Source organism: Myxine glutinosa, chromosome 8 (genome assembly GCF_964187855.1).
Source record: "Myxine glutinosa chromosome 8, kmMyxGlut1.1, whole genome shotgun sequence".
NCBI lineage: Eukaryota > Metazoa > Chordata > Myxini > Myxiniformes > Myxinidae > Myxine > Myxine glutinosa.
This window is the reverse complement of record NC_136268.1, coordinates 67,421,970-67,444,034: the sequence shown is the minus strand read 5'-3', so window position 1 is coordinate 67,444,034 and position 22,065 is coordinate 67,421,970. Positions and strand designations below refer to the sequence as shown.

At 44.6% G+C, this 22,065-nt stretch overlaps 1 protein-coding gene across 1 annotated transcript; it reads right to left on the bottom strand.

Moving 5' to 3' along the window:
• Positions 1–3,558: 3,558 nt before the first annotated feature.
• LOC137432562 (myc proto-oncogene protein) lies at positions 3,559–9,257 on the bottom strand. The gene is made up of 3 exons (XM_068124600.2): positions 8,971–9,257; positions 8,039–8,707; positions 3,559–5,572 (listed from the first exon to the last, which is right to left on the bottom strand). The coding sequence occupies exons 2-3, from the start codon at positions 8,664–8,666 to the stop codon at positions 5,007–5,009; spliced, it is 1,194 nt and encodes a 397-aa protein (XP_067980701.2). The 5' UTR covers positions 8,667–8,707; positions 8,971–9,257; the 3' UTR covers positions 3,559–5,006.
• Positions 9,258–22,065: the final 12,808 nt, after the last annotated feature.

Below are 22,065 nucleotides of genomic sequence, written 5' to 3'. Positions count from 1 at the left end.
AATTGTCTTTCAATCCTGACAAATCTCACACTCTTACTATGTCTCTCCGAAAAGACCGACTGGACAACTCTCCCATCTACTTTCTCAACAATCCTCTCCAAGAAGTTCTGTCGCTCAAGCTTTTGGGTCTCACAATCTGCCATGATCTTTCCTGGGAAAACCACATTTCCAAGCTGCCCTCCAAAGCCAGTCGCCGACTGGGCACCCTCCGTCGTGCGAAGTCTTTCCTTGGCACACCTGAGCTCCTCACCACATACAAGGCTTTCATCCACAGCTCAATGGAATACTGTTCCCCCCTCTGGGCCGGTGCTCCTGCCTCACACCTTGCTCGGCTTCACGCTGTTGAAACCAAAGCTTCATTTCCAAAATATTGGAATATTTCAATATATCTCAAATGTATTCCAATCCAAAATATTCCAATTCAAAATATTGGAAATTTTGGATTGGAATCTTCCGTGATGAAGCTGACTGTGAGGGCCTTTCACTCACTCACTGCAGGCAGGTTGGTGGTCTTTTTGTCTTTTACAGACTCCGCTCCAGCCGAGCTCCCCCAGCCCTGTCTGTGCTCTGTCCCCCAAATAGTCCTACAGGTCGCACAAGATCTGCCAGCAACCCTCTTATGGTTAAACTGCCAAAATCAAGACTCTCTGCTCACCTTCACTCCTTCATTCCTCTTTTCTCCCGCCTCTGGAACAAACTCCCTCACTCTCGTCAATCCCACTCCTCCCTCCAGGTCTTTAAAACAGCCGTTCACCACCACCATCTCTTATCTTCCCCCATCCAAAACCCTGATCTTTTCTACCCCTGTTAATTCACCCTAGATACACTTTTCTGAAATATCGACTTCTTTCCTGGAAGTCCTAGCAGTGTCAATGTGTTTTTTTGTTTTTTTTTACCTCTGCCACCCCCACCCATATCCCCATGCCTCCTCCCCCCATGCCCTCTACCTCCCACAGATCTCCTGATGTCCCTGGTCTCAAATGCTGTACTTGTGTGCTTCCTCCTCTCTCCCCATCTTGTCTCCCGCTCCCTTTATTTCGGCTTATGTGTCCGTTTATTTTATTTTATTTTTTTTGTCATTGTTAGCTCTTATACGAGCCTCGATCTTGTACACACAAAAAAAAAAGTCCTAGCAGTGTCCATGTGCTTTATACCTCTCCCACTCCATCCCCTCCCCCCGCCCCCCCCCTTTCCATGCCTCCTCCCCCCAAGCCCTCTCCCTCCCACAGATCTCCCGATGTCCCTGTTCTCAAATGTACTTGTGTGCTTCCCTCTCTCCCCTCATCTTGTACCCTGCTCCCTTTATTATATGTTTTATGTGTCCGTTTTTTTTTTGTGATTAATGTTAGCTTTTGCACGAGCCTCGATCTTGTATACAAAAAAAGGAAAAAAAAAAAAGGAAGATGACCTTTTTAAGCAGTCACTACTGTTGTTTAACATTACAATGAAACCTTTTTTTTTAGGAAACTCGACGTCCATGAGAAATTCTATGGTTATCTCGTGCCCGCCAGATGAACATGCCCAATGCTGTAGGAAGTAGGTGTTACTGATATTTCTGGTATAGTAAATGCCAGAAATATCCGTGGATGAGATTCTTCACCATTGAGAGATATGGCCAAAAATGACAGCACAAAATCTCAAAAAGGTATTGTCGGACGTGGACAAAACTTGGTAGACATGTCCAATATTATTTCCTGTTAATACAGTTCACAGTGACAGTTCCAATGACGGAGTTACCAATCTTTGCTGCGATGGCTAATCTATGGGGCAAGAACAAAAAAGGATTCCTGGGGGATATAACTAATGTCACAAGTTGGTGTTTGCAGTTTTGACACGTGTGTCCATGTACCCACACACACAAACCGACCTTTATTTGTTTTTTTGCATCACAAACCTTCCCGCGAGTTCCCTGAATCCACAATAGTTGGACTTATTGAAATCTGTTAATCCGTTCTCAAGTTATAACACGACAGACAAACAGACACGGCTCCTTTTGTAAGATAGAAGATATGCAAAAGTCGAGTATAACTCCTCTTGTGTTCCCGGAACCAAACAAACAATATATATTTATAAAAGCCCTCACATCCCATACAACTCCCAATTCCTCCCTCCTCCCCTCCCCCCCCCCCCCCCCCCCACCCCCTACCAAACATAATTCATAGTAACTATCATTTCATAGGTTTAACGTGCCCGTAATGACCCTTGAGCCGGACCAGAATGACAGTTTATAACTGGGTCGGAATTCAAACCCAGACTAGACAGCTTAGAGGCGAGTGTGCATACCTCCAGGCCATCTTGCCAGCCCTCATCAATAAACATCATGATTCTGTGAAAGGTGTCCAGTTTTAGCTCACTTATAAAAAAAATCTGCACATGACATCTTTTACACAAGGCCTTCGGATCGATACCCTGACAAATCAAAGTTCCCTGTATTGGTTGAGTGTAAAAATGACTCATTATGATCATTCCTGATAAGATACCCAGTGTTCCGACCTTGGAGTCTCCATGAATGGTCAGACTCCTACATGGCTGAGCCTGGATCATCTCAAGAATCAGAATCATTACCGTTTTCACCCCTGTCTGTCTGTCTGTCTGTCTGTGAGCAGTATATGTCCAAAAGTTATGGACGGATTCAGACGAAACCTGGTGGACAGGTTGGGTGTGTGAGGACAAATTGATTCAATTTTGCTGAAGATGCGATTCCAGCTCCGATAATTCTTTCAATGAATGCTACCGAATGTGCCGTTCTAGTTAGTGCTGTTGGTCATTGTGTTGATTTCGGAAGTACGTGCACATTACCCATCGGGTGATTACGTCAACCCCTACAGTCATTGAGTCGCCCATTATGCTATCACAGGGTACCTACCATTCCTCACCCCCCTCCAGTCACATGGCAGCATTTCTAAGATCATATCACTACCCAGTGGTCCTTCCCATAGTGCTCCTAGCCAATATGGCAATGTGCCCTTGGACATCTGATCTGGGACTGGAGGGGGGAGGAGAGGGTGAGGCTTGAGTGAGGGAGGAAGCCACCATTCGCTAATTACTCACAGGAGGCATGGCAATTAGTACAGGAAAAGAGTGGTGGGAGGGACATTTCGCTGCCTCAGACGGACGCACTCACCCTTGTACGGCCCGATTAGAGTAGAGAAAATCCACACATCCTGTATTACTTTTACTATGTCTCTCTCTCTCTCTCTCTCTCTCTCTCTGTATCTCCATCCTCCTCCCCCTTCCCCTCACACCCTCCAATAAGGCAGGTTCGGTGCTGCCAAATCACCCTATGGTTAGCATTACACTGGGTGGTTTGCCTTTGGCATTCCCAAGAGGAAGTTTGTGAGGGCAGGAATTTGTGATTTGTTCAGGGTGCCAGAGATAACTTGTCTACTCTTTACAAAGCAAGCTGTGAGATTTTCAACATTCATCGGGTAGTGTTGGAAGACAGGACACCCGGCTTAACGTCCATCCGAGGGCTCTTGCTACAGTATGCGAGGCACAGAATGTGATCTCCTATAATAAGGTGTAAGTTGCACAAGGAAAAGTCACTCATTTGCTTCGTGAAGATGAAGTTCACTTTATTTTATTAATAACAGAATAAAATAAAGTGCTTTTAAAAGTGAAAGAGAGAAAGGAAACAAAGCATGGTAAAACATACATCATACACTAATATCCCAACACAAAATCATGTCAGAACATAAGATTTATTAGAAAAGATTGAATTAAACCCTGATTAATTTTTCAAACATTTTTTGTTTTGTGTATAAAAAACAACAAAATCTTAAAGCTGGAGGCAGTCAATGCGCATAAAAGCTAGAAATATACTAAAGATGAATTAAATACAACGAAATTATTAAATAATGCTATGATTAAACCTCGCAGTTGGTTCTGGCATGGCAAGGAGCAAGCGATGCGAGCTGAACAAAAACAAACCTTAGGTTGACTGCTTGTGCAGTCCTCTGTTACAACTCTCACGTTAATATCACTACAACCGCAGGGCTTTGCTAGCTCCACGGGCTTATAGAGGAGGGAGAGATGCGGGAAATCCAATTTTCACTACCGGCAGCAGCCAGGTGCAACGAGGGCGAAACTTCACACCTTCGGAACCTGTTCAGCCTGAGTGATAACAACTCTAGAATGATGGATCTTATGAATATAGGCTGGCTTACGAGCAAACCAAAACATTCCCATGACCGAATCCCCGTCCGCCCACTGCATGCAGCTTACCAACTACTGGGCCACACTACTGAAGGCTACAAAGGCCTATACCTGGAAATCAGCGCTACTTACTTCAAGAATCTGGTGTTGCAACTAGGTGATCGATCAGCATACCACTCCGATGGGTTTGTGAACTGAGCGGTCGGCAATGTCCCCTTTCCATAGGTGACTGGATTCGTGTTGGGGGTTAGGTGCAAAGACTTGTTATAATCGCTGCTGTAATAGTTGTAGTACTATATGCCTCGTTATCAGAGATTAAGCCACTGTTGGTGCTCAAGTGGTTACCTGCATGGTGTGTGCGTTTTATCTCAAGAACCTGGCTCCAGGTATCCTGTCAACAACCCCCCCCCCCCCCAATAACTTGGCTCCAGGTATCCTGTCAACAATCCCCCCCCCCCCCCCCCTGTCTCTGCAGTGCGGTTTCATCGTGGTAACACCACGCGAGTGAAACTTGACCTTTGGTGGTCTTTTTTTCCTTTATTGTTTAATTACAGCACTATCACACAGACAGGAAAACCAAATAAATATCTGATTATAGTCCATGGCTTCCTGATGTGATGATGATCTGATCCGTTTGACATATCCTGTTGTACGAAATGAGATTCTTGACAAATTGTTCAGGTCAAGAAAGCAGTCCAAGCCTTTTATATGTTGTGGTTGCATCGATCGGTTAAGTTCAGAAATCGTGATATCAGACTACAGAAAGTTAACAGGCATTCCGATAGCAATGCGAATCCGTCCTTGGCCTGAAATACAAGGTAAACAACTTGAGAGGAAAACCAAGTTTTCTCTTAAGTGGATGACCTCATACGCTGGAGCTGGCGGGTAAGCAATCTTTGTTGCTTCTCCAGATGCCTCTTCTCTTCTATAAGGCTATTTTCATGGGCGGCAAGGCGTATCGCATGCTCAGCAGCACGCCGCAGGATAAGAACTTTGGCCGCTCGTAGGTTCTGTCGCAGATCAGGCAGTTCAGAACGTAATGTGGCAAAGCGTGAACGCAATCCGTCACGTCGTCTTCTTTCTAGTATGTTGTGCGTGCGTCGGCGTTCCGTTTCATCCGAATCCGACGCGCTGCCGCTTCCGGAGCTGCCGCAGCTATTGTGGGCCGGCCACCGGACCGTACCACCTCCCGCACGTGCCCGCTTGGCGAGAGAGGGTTGGTGAGCCGGCGGCGGTGCCGGCGGTGGAGTGGGAGCCGCGTAGTTGTGTTGCAGCTGTACGGACACCTGGAAGTGTCGTGCCATTCCCCTGGAAAGCTGCTCGGATGAGCGTACGCCCGCTGTGTTCGTCGAATGTGGGACAGAGGGGCGGCTGGGCGTTTGTCGACGGTCCACAGTTACAACATCAATCTCTTCTTCTGTGGAGGGAAAGATCAACCAAGAAACGGTTTGATTAATGACTTCTGAACAGCAGTAAACCATATGCACAATGAAAGGAAATCTGAGATTCCTCCAAAATCTCACATGCTACTGGAATGCAAAACATAGCCTTTTCCTTGCATCCAGCCAAACACCGCCAGTAAATTGCAGACTGGTCCCACATTCACACACAAAGGGTTGCTGTGGCCACCAGCACTGCTAGCCCTTTTCCCTATCTTATAGCAGTTCCCACGTTTGGCTAGTCCGCTAGTTCATTCATCACGCGAAAAATCGAGCTTCGAAGAGCTTTGGCCGTGCCGACGAGCTTCCTTTTCCTTTTCCCAGGCATCTGTTATCGAATGTGTGCAGGTAAGGCAGGTGATATGCGATCACAGTTCCAACTGACACACATGGCACAGCTTAAAGTGATGGGATGGAAGCAAAGCCTCCCTCTCGTTTTCTAAGGTTCAGGGCCAAATCAGCTTCAACGCGGCGTATTGTCATCGGAAAGCTCATGCTTTACTCGTCTCATCCCTCCTCCCTCCCGTAGCTTCCTGGTTCCATCCATCCAACTCCACCCCTCAGCTGACTCCTACAGCTATCTTCAAACCAGATCTGCAGCGTGTAGGAGGTAAAATCCCCTGCTGTATTGTGCAGTCTACAGTTTTAACCATCTCCTCTTTGCCAATCTATCGCTGCACCAAAAGAAAAAAGGAAAAGGAGAAAGCAGAAAAAGAGGAGGAAGAAAATCAGTAAATCACAAATGAGAATGTTTATAATAATATGTGTCATTGTAAAAAATGAGAATCACAATAAGATTAGAGGAAGATAAATCGAAATGAGAAAAGAGGAAAAGAAAGGAAAATGCCACTGAAGTACAGGTTGTTTTTTGTTTGGAGGTGGTGTGGGGTGTTGGGGGGGGTAAGGGAGACGGGGTGGCCTTGTCAAGCGATTTCAATGGAAGTCAGACTATGCTGCCATACTCCAAGCAACTTCCTGCATCAGGCTTCCACACTTATCTTGGAAGGTCAGAAGAAGAAGAGTTAAAGATAAGAAGAAGGTTGTGATGAAGAATAAGAGGAAAAAGAAGAGGCAGAAGAAAAAAAAGTCTTATCTCAAGGCTGGTCACTGCCCTGACGTTGTGGGCACCGAAATGCAATGTGGGAATAAACTCGACATGTACCGGCAGCAAAGGTCCCCAAATTGAAGCGTCCACATTTGATTCCCCTATGCATGATCTACACCCGTGACCTCATTTGATGAAGATAAACAGTCATGGCTGGAGCAGTCTGCTGGAACTTATCAAGTGCTGATGACGAATTCTGAAATCATTACCATTCGGGAGGTTGAAAGGTTAACCTGGCTCTTTGGAAACATGTATCACTGAGCTTCCTGAGCCCCGTTGGCAATTTGACTGCTCTCAACGCAAAGCTCGGAGTCGCATCCAACGGGCTGTCAGCACATTCAAAAGTTCAGATGCTATGGAAGAAATTCCATGAGTGCAGTGGCGCCAAATGAGCCCGGCACATGCCGAGCATAGTGCGTGTACTGTTTTGCGCAATGCCAATGCGAAGAGACCAGGGGATCGTCCCGCAGACATCGAAGGAACTGCGGGTGAATCTCCACTGCATAGCGTACACACGTGTGCAACAGATGATATCCTTCGATGCAAATGTTTACATCCGGCATTTCTCTTTCACACAGAGTCCACATGAAAGCAAGACCTGGACCCTCGGCGCTCCACACACCCGTCGGACCTCTAGGACGATAAGTGTGATTTGCTGAGCACGGAATTGGATAATCAGAGCAATGTTAAGATCAACAGCGTTCATAGCAACATGAAATGAGATTACTGTTACCTGCGCCAACTTATGTTGTTAGCGATGCCTTTAAATCATAATTATGAGTTAATTTGACGATAGCTACGTCCCCCCTTCACCACGCCAAAAATTCCACATGCATATACTGCGCAGCTTTGTTTGGGTGTGAGCACATCAATCTCATGTACCAGCACATGCCAAACATAGAATACCAATTGCATGGCTACGCATGTGGTATTTATCTCGACCACAATGACCGGAGTTTGCCTTTGATGACACCTGACGGAGGTCTACCGGTATACTAAACACGAAACACCAACAAAAGGTGCATCAATGGGTCCGCTTCACCTAGAAAAGCGGAATCGACATCGGTGGAGCTTGTACATGCTGAGACGTCTTCGAGCAATTTGCCAGAGCAAGACAAGGAAAGGTGGGGACTGTGGTTGGTACAAAATTCCTGACACTAGGCCATAAAATACGAGGAAAGTCAGGAACACATGGACACTTGTCACTCTTCTCAAAGATCTCACTTACCTTACACACTGGCACCTTCACATACACTTGTGGTTTATCCATACATGAAAAGCAGGCATAACACATTCCAACAACCAAACGTATAGTATTGAGGAAGTCTCAAAGTCTCACCGGAGTCACTTGGAGTCTCCAAACCACATGTGTGAGGACGGGAGGTGGAAAAGCCCGTGGGAGAGCAAGCGGTGACCGCCGGGGCGTTGGCCGTGGTCTCGTTGGTGGTCGTGATGTTTGTGATGGTGATTTTGGATACCGGGGTAACCTGTGCTTGGCAGGTGATAGAAGGGACCTCTTTGTGGCCAGGATAGTTCACCGAACAGGGAAGGTAACCCACCGGGTCGAACGCGTCGGAGGTACCCCACATGCAGTCGTGTCGGAGCGGTCTCTCCCCCGCCTCCTGCATCTCGGCAAAGATCTCTGCGACGAAGGCATCACTCACCGCCGTGCTCAAGAGGGAGCCCCGATCATCGAGAAACTCCGACACTAGTTCCAGAGCTTCTGCCATGTTTGAAGAGCCGTATGTCGCATCCAACGCAGCCCAGGGTTCCCACGGTGCTTCGGCACTCCCTAAGAGCGGGTCGAACGGCGGGCTTGGGGAGAGCGGCGGCGTGGGCAGCACCTCTGAGGTCCACTTGCCGGACAAGTCGGTGGGTGCCAGCCCCTGGTAGAAGCTGCCCTCCTCCAATTCATCGGCACCACAGAATATCCGGTGCGTGTCCATATCGTAGGCGAACGATGCCATGCTCCGAGGGCACGGTCGAGGCTGCAGCGAACGCCGGCTCCCTGTGGGTGTGGAAAGGGAAAGTGAGAAGCAAGCAGCGGGATCCGTCACGTTCGCGAGGGGTTTTTTTTTTAGCCCGGACTGCCCTACCCTGCCTGCACCCTGCTGTAGACGCAGTCCCCCTCCCCAGCCTCCCAACCCGCATCATCTGCTGACTGCGGCATTGGGAGCGGCCACACGACCTCCCTTTATGACTGTGAAAAAGACGCGTACCTTGAGCAGCGCAAGGATCTGGTGGGGGAAGAGCGGGAGGGTCTCGCCTTACCAGCAGCTGGGATATCCACGGCGCCGGCGGTAAAAGTTGCCTCCCTGGGAATGGGCTGGAAGCTGGAATCGGAGAGTGTTGTGCGGTCTCCGTGGTGGGACGAGTATGCGGCGCAAAGATTTGAGCCACGTTTTGTCACCGGATGACCGCAACACCCCTGATTGGCCGCGATGCCAATCCCCACCCAGTTTTCTTTTACCTTCGGTTGGGAAAGACGTTTCCCGCCAAACGGCGCCACGCCCCGAGCGACGTTGTGGTGCAAACAACCAGTACCCTCAAGAGTTCCGCGAAAGCATAGAGTACGTTTGTCTGTTAAAGCCTGACAAGGGGTAGGGGGGAGGGGGCGGGGGACAGATCCTACAACATCACCAAATTATAGACTTTCGCCTTTGTGTACAAACTCGACATCAATGGTCACAGACTATAAACAACCTTATATTTACATTCGTTTATGACACTAAACATACTGTAATGGTTCGGGAGAGGGTTTTATTTAACCCAGCACGAGAACAAATTTGAAAGTAGTGAAATCGAGGGGCGACGCAGAGTGTTCATTGAGTAAAGGAGGAGTATCGACTTTACTTCTCTGAGTTGAGCCTGATAATCTCGACCTTCATGTGTTGTTGTTTGAGGTGCCTCCAGGAATTTTGTGAAATGAGATGCTCGCAGTAGTGGATATGCCGTTTATATGCACTATTCATCGAACACAAGTATAAATGTTATATTTAATGACCTGTACTACTACTATTACTACTACTAGTACCATTATTATTATTATTACCACTACATACTATGTTCTACTATTACCACCACTTCTACAACTTATACTACCACCATTACGACTACTATTAAAATTAATACTTCGAGTACCACTACAACTGCTACTATTACTACGACTAAGATTATTACCACCAATACATACTACTATTACTACTACTAATATTACCATCAATACTACTACTACTACCACCATTACGACTGCTATTAACACTACTTCTACTAGTAGTTCCACTTCAACTGCTATCATTACTACGACGACAACGTCGACTACTACTACTATTACTACTACTACTACTACTACTACTACTACTACTACTACTACTACTACTACTACTACTACTACTACTACTACTACTACTACTACTACTACTACTTTAATGGCCCCAAATATTCCCACCTTGAGTCGGTCGGGGAAAGTTCTTATATCTCGAGTTTTAAACGAACCGGCAGGTGAAGCCTGAGGGTGAATTAATTACCTGCGCCACCAAAGGTGGATGGAGGTTATGTGTTCACACCTGTCTGTCTGTTACTGTTTGTTTCTTGCAAAATAGAAGATTTTTCAAGTATATTGGTCGGTTGCCTTTGTTATTCTGTCTGTCTATTTGTTACTCGCCTCCAGGTCACAATTCTAAACTGATCGTCATGAAACTTCACCAAGCTGTAGAGGTCGTCACAATTGAGAAGCCTATTGATTTTTAGGTTAAAGGTCAAAGGTCATCTGGAAATAAAATTTCGAACCTCGCCATTTTTAATCCAATTGACTTGAAAATTGAACAGCCTTTGGATATTGAATCACTAAGTTGGAAGGTCAAAAGGTCAAACTTCAACTCAAGGTCAAACTTCCAAAATCATCAATTTTCATCTGAACAACTGTCAATTTTAATCCGATTGACTTGACAACTGAACAGCATTTATATATTTAATCACTAAATTGGGAAGCCAACTATTTTTGATGTCAAAAGGTCAAAGATCAACTCAAGGTCAAACTTCCAAAATCATCAATTTTCAGCTGAAATATCATCAATTTTAATCCGATTGACTTGACAACTGAACAGCATTTATATATTTAATCACTAAATTGGGAAGCCAACTATTTTTGATGTCAAAAGGTCAAAGATCAACTCAAGGTCAAACTTCCAAAATCATCAATTTTCAGCTGAAATATCATCAATTTTCATCCGATTTACTTGAAAATTTAACGTCATTTGCATAGTGCCTCACTAAATTGGGAAACGAACTATTTTTGAGGTCAAAACGTCATAGGTCAACTCAAGGTCAAACTTCCAAAATCATCAATTTTCATCTGAAAAACTGTCAATTTTCATCCGATTGACTTGGAAATTGAACAGCATTTGTATATTGAATCACTAAATTGGGAAATTGAACAGCATTTGTATATTGAATCACTAAATTGGGAAATTGAACAGCATTTGTATATTGAATCACTAAATTGGGAAGCCAACTATTTTTGAGGTTTGAGGTTTTTGATCAGAGATCTCGCGAGATCTTGGAGACAGCGGCAGGGATTTTCGAAGCTCCACACGGTCTCCACGTTTTTCGAAGTTAAGTCTGTTCACAATTGTATTTTGTCGAAACTGTATTTATCTTTCGGTGTGTGAAGTTATTGTGTGCAACTTTGGTTGTTTCTCGGTGTTTATCTTTCATAAATTGATCGTCTGTTTGCCGTGTCGCGAGCAAGGCCTTGTACAGTGTGCACTGTACAACCTTGAGGCTTTGTTTTTCTCTCAGTGGTCCGTCGTTTGTGATCCAATAACTTTCGTTCTCTGTATTCCCAGACTTTTCACCCATAGCCTACTTCCTTGTGTAAATCTCAACTCAAAAAAAAAAAAAAAAAAAAAAAAAAAACATTTCCTTCTCTGTTCTCATTCGTTTATTCATTCTTATTCGTTCGTTCGTTCTTCGACCACGTGTTTCTCCCCCATTTCCCCAGATAGTTTTCACTCATTAACCTTCAATGTTTACACTTTCCCCTCAAGTTATGTATTCCGTCATATTTTATAACACCTTTTTCTTCTTCTTCTTTAAAAGGCTGCTTTCGACTTGCTCACCAAATCAATTCATCCCAAAAAAAATATCCATCTCCTATAGTGCCTTTGTTCTACATTCCCTAAACTCTCCTGCACTCCATCCTCCATCCAGCGTCCTTAAACGTATTTTTAACTCGAAGGTCACAAGAAACTCATTTTGCAATAAATGTTCGTTTCCCATAAATCGTACACTTTCAAAAATCCAATCTCACCCCTCCCCTCCAAATCTTCCCCATAACCCCTCCCCTCCAAATCTTCCCCATCACCCCTCCCCTCCAAATCTTCCCCATCACCCATCCCTTTCAAATCTCCCCCCTTGCCCCCTCCCTCCTAAACTACTCACTCACCCCTCCCCGCCAAGACGCCCCCTCGCCCCTCCCCTCCTAGACTCCTGCCTCACCCCTCCCCTCCAAATCTCCCCCATATCCCATCCCTTTCAAATCCCTCCCCTTGTCCCTTCCCTCCCAAACTCCCCCCTCACCCCTCCCCTTCAAATCTCCCCACCCTCATTGCTTCTCAATTTCCCCCCGCTCACTCCCCCTCCTCAAAGCGTCCTCCCCGCTTCTTCCCCCTTCAAACTCTCACCTCCATCTCCCCCAACCTTCTGCCTCGCTCTTCCCCCTCCTCAAATAACACCTCATTGTGGCTCACCCAATCACCATCAAACCTTTTGTCCGCCCCATCCTTCCCTTTCTCCGAGCTATTCTGAAATCTCTGACACACCTTCAACAGCTCTCCCTACCTCTTCCACCTCTTCCACATCTTACCCTACCCCTCCTCCCCCCTGTTCTGTATCTGATGCTCCCCCTTCCTCTTCATTAACGGTATGGACCTCAAACATCCGGGGCCTTCGTTCAAACTTAACTGATCTCTCCATACAGGTTGCTTCTGTCAAACCAGACGTGATCTGCTTAACAGAAACTTTCCTCCTTTATGATGTCTCTGATTCCATAGTATCTCTCCCGGGCTACTCCCTCCTCCGGTATGATAGACCTGAGCCTCGTCCTGGAGGCGGGGTTGCTATCTTTATCAAAAACTCTCTTCCTCACTCGCCCTGCACTGCACTCTCTCCACCTCACCCCCAGGAATACCTCTGGCTACGGCTTCCCCTTCGCTCCCACCTCTTGTTCATATGTGTGTTGTACCGTCCACCAAACAGTGATGACTCCATCTACATCTCGCTGTCTGATGATATGGACCAACTTCTATCTACTCATCCCAACTCTCTCTTCCTCATATGTGGTGATTTCAACTGTCATCATGCCAGTTGGCTGGGTGTGGGTACCTCTCTCACCAGCCATGGCTCCTCAGCAAAGGACTTCTGCGACTCACTGGGACTGACACAATCTGTCAATTTCCCGACCCGGATCTCAGTCAACGGAACATCTTCTCTTCTGGACTTGGTTATGACAAACTTCCCTGAAAATGTCTGCTGCTCTTCTTCTGCTCCGATCGGATCATCTGATCATGTCCTTGTTAAAGTGGACATCTCTCTGACCATCCTCAGGGAGCCTGCTCAGCGTCGACGAGTCTGGCATTTCACTCAGGCCAACTGGCACGGTCTTCAAGCAGCCATCAATCATCTGGACTGGTCTCCCATCTCTACCACCTCTGACATCAACTCATCCTGGGAATTCTTCCAAAGTAAATTGCTCTCTCTCATGCACAGATTTATCCCATCTCGTCTTCAGTTGTCATACCCTTCCTCCCGTCCATGGTACACGGAATCTTGTGGTGAGGCTGTTGCCCAGAAACAACTTGCCTTCGTCTCCTGGAAAGCAAATCCAACGGAAGGAAATCTCATTTCCTTTCACAAAGCCCGAAACAAGTGTGTGTCCACCCTCAGAAGAGCCAGGAAACAATATCTCTCCGTTCTCAAGACCGAACTCTCTTATCTGTCTCCCTCTTCCAAATCCTGGTGGCGTCTGGTCAAATCCGTTTCTGGTGTTTGTTCCCCCTCCATCCCCTCCCTTACCTCAAACGGCTACACAGCTGACTCCGCACGTGAAAAAGCTGAATGCCTCAACTCTGTGTTTGCCTCTAAATCTTGTGTCCCAAACCCATCCCTCTCTGTACCCACCATACCCAGTCGTACCCTGCTGCTCCCGGACTCCGTGTCCTTTCCTCCTGACAAGGTGGAAAAGTTTCTGTCAACCCTCGACTCTGATTCTGCAACTGGACCCGACGGCATCAGCCCACGGGTCCTAAAATCCTGCTCTGCTGCTCTATCTCACCCTCTCTCTGTTCTCTTCACCCTCTCTTTTGCTCAAGGTCAACTGCCATCTGCTTGGAAATCAGCCAACATCACCGCTTTGCACAAAAAAGGTGCAAAAACAGATCCTAGCAACTACAGACCAATCAGCCTTCTCCCAATTATCAGCAAAATCATGGAATCCATCATTGCTTCTGATATGAAATCTTTCCTCTTCTCCAATGGCTTGATCTCTGATCATCAATTTGGTTTCAGACAAGGTCACTCTACTCTGGACATGCTGCTTCTGCTGTCTCAACAATGGATGGAGGTCCTCAATGCCAAACAGGAAATTAGAGCTGTCTCCCTCGACATATCACGTGCCTTCGACACGGTCTGGCACCCCGCTCTGCTCACCAAACTCTCCTCCTTTGGTATCCATGGAAATCTCCACGCATGGCTGGCGGACTTCCTCTCTAGTCGTCGTCAACGTGTGGCCCTGAATGGGTTTCTCTCATCTCCTCTTCCTGTTCAGGCTGGAGTTCCCCAAGGCAGTGTTCTGGGCCACGTGCTTTTTCTGGTCTTCATCAATGATCTCTCTGACTCTCTCGAAAATCCTCTCTATCTCTTTGCTGATGACTCCACTCTCTGCCGCTCCATTCCTCTTCCCTCAGATCGGCAGTCTGCTGCCTCCTCACTCTCTGAAGACCTGGACAAAATCACAGACTGGTCAAACAAGTGGAACATGTCTTTCAATCCTGACAAATCTCACACTCTTACTATGTCTCTCCGAAAAGATCGACTGGACAACCCTCCCATCTACTTTCTCAAGAATCCTCTCCAAGAAGTTCTGTCGCTCAAGATTTTGGGTCTCACTATCTGCCATGATCTTTCTTGGGAAAACCACATTTCCAAGCTGGCCTCCAAAGCCAGTCGCCGACTGGGCATCCTCCGTCGTGCGAAGTCCTTCCTCGGCACACCTGAGCTCCTCACCACATACAAGGCTTTCATCCGCAGCTCAATGGAATACTGTTCTCCACTATGGGCCGGTGCTCCTGCCTCACACCTAGCTCGGCTTCACGCTGTTGAAACCAAAGCTTTCAGAATTATTGGAATCTCCCGCGATGAAGCTATCTCTGAGGGCCTTTCACTCACTCACCGCAGGCAGGTAGGTGGTCTTTCTGTCTTCTACCGACTCCTCTCCGGCCTTGCACCCCCAGCTCTCTCTGTGCTCTGTCCCCCAAATATTCCTACAGGTCGCACAAGATCTGCCAGCAACCCTCTGATGGTTAAACTGCCGAAATCTCGGCTCTCCGCTCACCTTCACTCTTTCATTCCTCTTTTCTCCCGCCTCTGGAACAAACTCCCTCACTCCCTTCAATCCCACTCCTCCCTCCAGGTCTTTAAAACAGCTGTTCACCACCATCTCTTATCTTCCCCCATCCAAAACCTTGATCTTTTCTACCCCCGCTAATTCACCCCAGATCCACCTTGTTTGAAATTCCAACTTCTTTCCTGGAAATCCTGGCAGTGTCCATATGTTTTATACCTCTCCCACTGCCCCCTTCCCACGCCCCCCCCCCCCCCAAAGCCCTCGCCCTCTCTCAGATCTCTCGATGTCTCCATGTCTCTCGGTCCCTGCTCTCAAATGTTGTGTTTGTGTCCTTCCCCCTCTCTCCCCATCTTGTCTACCGCTCCCTATGTTATATGTTTTATGTGTCGGTTTGTCTTTCTGTGTGATTAATGTTCGCTCTTTCACGAGCCTCGATATTGTATACAAAAAAAAAAAAAAAAAAAAAAAAAAAAAGGGCAAAGGTCAACTCAAGGTCAAATTTCCAAAATCATCAATTTTCAGCTGAAATATCATACATTTTCATCTGATTGATAGAAAATGTAGCATTTGTATATTGAATCACTAAATTGGGAAAGGGACTATTTTCGAGGTAAAAAGGTCACATGTCAAGTCAAGGTCAAACTTCCAAAATCATCAATTTTCATCTGACAAAGCATCAATTTTCATCCGATATACTTGAAAATTTAACGTCATTTGCATAGTGTCTCACTGAATATGGAAACCAACTATTTTTGAGGTCAAAAGGTCAAAGGTCAACTCTAGGTCAAACTTCTAAAATCATAAATTTTCATCGAAAAATCATCACTTTTCATCCTATTGACCCGAGCTTTGATTGAGATCGTCAATTTTGATCTTGATGAAATGGACAATTTGCTGGATCAATTGCAACCTTTTTTTCGGGGGGGTGGGGGGGGAGAGGGGTGCGGATTTTGCAAGTATCGTGCTTTGCATGACATCTTCTTGTTTGTTTGTGAATACGATATCTCAAAAAGTTGTACAAATTGTTATGTTATGCAACAAAACTGCCAAATTTTCTTAGGACAAAATTTGGCAGAGAGGTAGCGTATGTGACAAGGATGAAATGATTACATTTTGGTGAAGATCCGGATTCGGCTACTAGAATTTTCTAAGTGATTCCTCACCATTGGGAGATAGGGACAAAAACGATACATAGCAGGATATCTCAAAAAGTTGTGGACGGATTTGGCCGAAACTTGGTGGACCAGTTGGGTGTCTGACAAGGAAGAATCGATTCAATTTTGGTGAAGATCCGGATCCAGATCCGGCTAGTAAAATTTTTAAAGTCATTCTTCACCATTGGGAGATAGGGCCAAAAACTATATATAGCAGGAAATCTCAAAAAGTTGTGGACGGATGATTTTGATTAAATGTGATTCTGTATTGCGATTTTCTTGTCTACTCTGGGATACAAAACGCAAACTGTTCACCTGGCGGAGGTATGCTCTCTACTGAGTGCCGTTATCGTTGGTAATTGATTAATTCAGGGTACCGGCGATAACTCACCTCCTCTTCGCTAAAGACATCATGCTTTCTTTAACGTCCACCAAATAATGTCGGTAGACGGAACGCTCAGCTCATTAGCGTCCATCCGAGGGATGGCACACACCTGTGAAACACCAATCGGACAGTTTGTATTTTCTGTTCAGGAATCGAACCCAGGCTATATGCTCACCATCCGATCATCACGTGTACGAAAGGAACTATTCTTTCTAACTATTGATCTGTCCTTGTGGAAGGTATTGAAGAATGTTTTTTTTAAAGAACGTAATTAGATCCTTTGTGACTTAGTTTGAACATCTCGTTCCGAGAACACCTTGTTCCGAGAACACCTTTTGAATGCTCCACTGAGTTTGCAATACTAACAACTTGCATTCGATTCCGTGTCCAAAGTCCTTTGTTACAAATGATGAATTATGAATTTCCTTTCCGGATGCGTCAGTCCAGGAAAGGAAATTCATAATTTATCATCAACAATGAACTGTCATCCTTCCTACTCGGTCACGTGTGTTTCTATTTATACCTATATGATGTTAATGTAATGCAACAAGAGTCGAGGTAAGGAATAGTACGTCTTGGCATGCTCACACCTGTGACTATGCAATTCGCCCCTTTGCAGGGATACCTTATACTGTGTAAGCTCACACCTCTATCGAATTACTAAGCACACTGTGTACCCATCACATATGGTGCTGAGCGCTTCATCGACCTCCCTTAGGCCTTAACGACCTTGAGGCATTTTGCAGTAGATGCGATAAGATATAAATAATATAATTGATCCAATCTCCCGTTCGCACATGCAAGTTCACTCGTGTGGGACCGCCGTTGCGGTTACAGGGTGGAGTTTATGATCACCGAGGTAGTGTACCCGATAATACATCGGACAGGTACGAGAAAATTAGCCACCACTGTACTGACCCAAATACCTAGCCTATGGGGAGAAGAAACCATGGTATATTTAGGATACACTTTGTTGACAGGATAGCCGGCCTGTCTTAAATCCCTCTCAAGTCCTTCATGATGTGGTCCCTCTCGACAGCATTTGTCTCTCATTTTCAAAATTAGACCAAGAGAGCTCAAAAGCGATCGTTGCACATACGAGAGACCAAGCGCCCTAGAATAAGAAATTTACATTGCTAAAGTGTGTGAAAATTGCACTTTAATCAATCTCGTGATGTGTTGGCTGGTAGGATAGCCTGGAGGAGTACGCACTCACCGTTGACCTGTATAAGCATGGTTCGAATCGTCACCCAGCTATAAACTGTCACCCTGGTGTGTCAAAAGCAGGGCGAGGAATCAATGTGTGCACCATCCGTTAAGGAAATTAAGCCCGATGACCTGTGTGTCAGTACTAGTTGTTAGGGATGAAACATCACACCATATCTTTTACGAATAAGAGGCAAGCTATCACCGGCACCCTGAAGAGATTACAAATTCAGGCCCAGTACCTTAGTCGAGCGTCAGGCTTGGCCAACCGGTTCGTGAAAGACAAGCCAAAAACTTTCCCTGGCCAACGCCACAATAACATAGGAATAATTGCAGCCCTTGAGGTAGCATGGCAGTAGTTAGGCCAATCCCTGAATCAGTACGGGTTTTATCAAAAATTATCCGTGAATTCCATGATATGTTGTGGGATTCATGTTTGCTCATATATTTGACAAGTTGTGTCACCTCATCAAGATCGGGTGATTTAGACTTTAGTAAACCAGCAATGGAATTGATGCTTAAAGCTGTAACAACTAGAGAGTTCATAGAACACATAACCACATGCAGTGTTCAAGTTTTTAAAACTATTGAAATAAAATAAAGATTATAAAGGTGGTATAAAAAATTAATTCCAAAAGTTTAAGCCATTGATACAGTGTCTAGTGTACAACCCAATCTAACATTTTACATTAGTTATTTGTGCCTGTTTGTATCCTTTATGACTTCCCTAAAAATTGTAAGTTTCCTCTTTGGAAAATTTTTAATTTCGTTTGATTGCCAGACAGGCTGATATAATAATTATCTCACGTCTCTCCTGTCTGCGCATAAGCGATCGGGACGAATTCAGAGCCAAAGTAAAGTACTGCAAAGCCAGCTGCAAGCGCTATTAAAAGATGAACAGTGTGAATGGGAAACACACATTTAATGCGCTATTAAAAGACGACAGTGTGAATGGGAAACACACATTTAATGCGCTATTAAAAGATGAACAGTGTGAATGACTTTTGCTAATCATTAGATTGCGCTATTAGATTGCGCACACATATAATGCGCTATCAAACGATGAACAGTGTGAATCGGAAACACACATCTAATGCGCTATTAAAAGATGAACAGTGTGAATGGGAAACACACATTTAATGCGCTATTAAAAGATGAACAGTGTGAATGGGAAACACATATTTAATGCGCTATTAAAAGATGAACAGTGGGAATGGGAAACACACATTTAATGTGCTATTAAAAGATGCACAGTGTGAATGAGAAACACACATTTAATGTGCTATTAAAAGATGAACAGCATGAATGGGAAACACACATTGAATGCGCTATTAAAATATGAACAGTGTGAATGGGAACACACATTTAATGCACTATTAAAAGATGAACAGTATGAATGGAAAAACACACATTTAATGCGCTATTAAAAGATGAGCAGTGTGAATGGGAAACACACATTTAATGTACGATATAAAGATGAACAGCGTGAATGTGAAACACACATTTAATGCACTATTAAAAGATGAACAGCGTGAATGAGAAGCACACATTTAATGCACTATTAAAAGATGAACAGTGTGAATGGGAAACACACATTTAATGCGCGATTAAAAGATGAACAGTGTGAATGGGAAACACACATTTAATGCGCTATTAAAAGATGAACAGCGTGAATGGGAAACACACATTTAATGCGCTATTAAAAGATGAACAGCATGAATGGGAAACACACATTTAATGCGCTATTAAAAGATGAACAGTGTGAATGAGAAACACACATCCAATGCATTATTAAAACATGAACAGTGTGAATGAGAAACACACATCTAATGCGCTATTAAAACATGAACAGTGTGAATGAGAAACACACATCTAATGCGCTATTAAACGATGACAGTGGGAATCGGAAACACACATTTAATGCACAATTTAAAGATGACAGTGTGAATGGGAAACACACCTTTAATGCGCTATTAAAAGATGAACAATGTGAATGAGAAACACACATCTAATGCGCTATTAAACGATGGAAAGCGTGAATGGGAAACAAACATTTAATGCGCTATTAAAAGATGAACAGTGTGAATGAGAAACACACATCTAATGCACTATTAAACGATGAACAGCATGAATAGGAAACACACATTTAATGTACTATTTAAAAATGAACAGCGTAAATGTGAAACACACATTTAATGCACGACTAAAAGATGAACAGCATGAATGGGAAACACACATTGACTGCGCTATTAAAAGATGAATAGTTTGAATGAGAAACACACATCTAATGCGCTATTAAAACATGTACATTTTGAATGAGAAACACACATCCAAAGCACTATTAAAAGATGAAAAGTGTGAATGAGAAACACACATCTAATGCGCTATTAAACGATGAACAGCGTGAATGGGAAACACACATTTAATGCGCTTTTAAAAGATGAACAGCGTGAATGGGAAACACATTTAATGCACGATTAAAAGATGAACAGCGTGAATCGGAAACACACGTTTAATGCGCTTTTAAAAGATGAACAGCGTGAATGGGAAACACACATTTAATGCACGATTAAAAGATGAACAGCATGAATCGGAAACACACATTTAATGCGCTTTTAAAAGATGAACAGCGTGAATATGAAACACACATTTAATGTACGATTAAAAGATGAACAGCGTGAATGGGAAACACACATTTAATGCACTATTAAAAGATGAACAGTGTGAATGAGAAACACACATCTAATGCACTATTAAAACATGAACAGTGTGAATGAGAAACACACATCTAATGTGCCATTAAAAGATGAACAGTGTGAATGAGAAACAACACATCTAATGCGCTATTAAAACATGAACAGTGTGAATGAGAAACACACATCTAATGCGCTATTAAAAGATGAACAGTGTGAATGGGAAACACACATTTAATGCGCTATTAAAAGATGAACAGTGTGAATGGGAAACACACATTTAATGCGCTATTAAAAGATGAACTCGACACCACTCATCCATGTCAGCCTCCGCCATTTTTTTTCCAAGATCGAGGCTGGTGTAAGAGCTAACATTAATCACAAAAAAAAAAACGGATACACAAAACATACAAAAAGGGAGCAAGAGACAAGATGGGGAGAGAGAGGGAAGCACACAAGTACAACAGTAGAGAACAGGGACATCAGGAGATCTGTGAGAGGAAGAGAGATTGGGGGGAAGCAGCATGGGAATGGGTGGGGGGAGGGAAGGGGTGGGGGTGAGGTATAAAACACATGGACAGTGGACACTTCTCTGGGACTTCCAGGAAAGAAGTTGGTATTTCAAAAAAGTGGATCTGGGGTGAATTAACAGGGGTAGAAAAGATCAAGGTTTGGATGGGGGAAGATCAGAGATGGTGGTGAACAGCTGTTTTAAAGGCCTGAAGGGAGGAGTGGGATTGAAGACCTGGATTTATATCAGAACAAGCTGATTCATTACACGGTCATGGAATGTTTAATCCCAAAGAGAGGCCATTCAAAAGAGCCGTTCAAGGCCGTACCATGTGACGGGTTTGATTAAACCTTCATAATAATTGTTATTTGACATTGCTTAGATTTTTCAGAGTCCATCATCATAAGTAACTCTCGACCCAAATAAAGCCAATAGAAATCTGACACAACAAACCCGGGCATTGCACAATCAGCACAGGCCTACGGGCCTGATTTCTTAGGCCCACCAGAAAACCAAGATGATGGCCATATTATTTTGTCTGTGTGCCATGGTGGATGGAATCAAGTGACAAATGTGGGTTGGGTCCTGCAGCTGTCTGACCAATGGATGCACATGACAAAATTTGACCCCCAACAAGAACCACAACAACAGCAACAACAACCATGTGTAGCTCTTGTCGACTTTTGATTTGTCGCATGTACAAATTAACCCAGGAGTGCACCATGGTAATGTTGGACTGAATGACCTCATTGAAAGTTTTTATTGTGATGTTGACCTTCTGCGTGTGAAAATAA

Bases quoted from the DNA above. Each gene is read 5' to 3' on its own strand.
- LOC137432562 (XM_068124600.2), bottom strand. From the start codon at position 8,666: ATGGCATCGTTCGCCTACGATATGGACACGCACCGGATATTCTGTGGT. The intron at 5,573-8,038 runs GTGAGACTTTGA...TTCCCTCCACAG, and splicing joins GGAGACTCCAAGTGACTCCG to AAGAAGAGATTGATGTTGTA.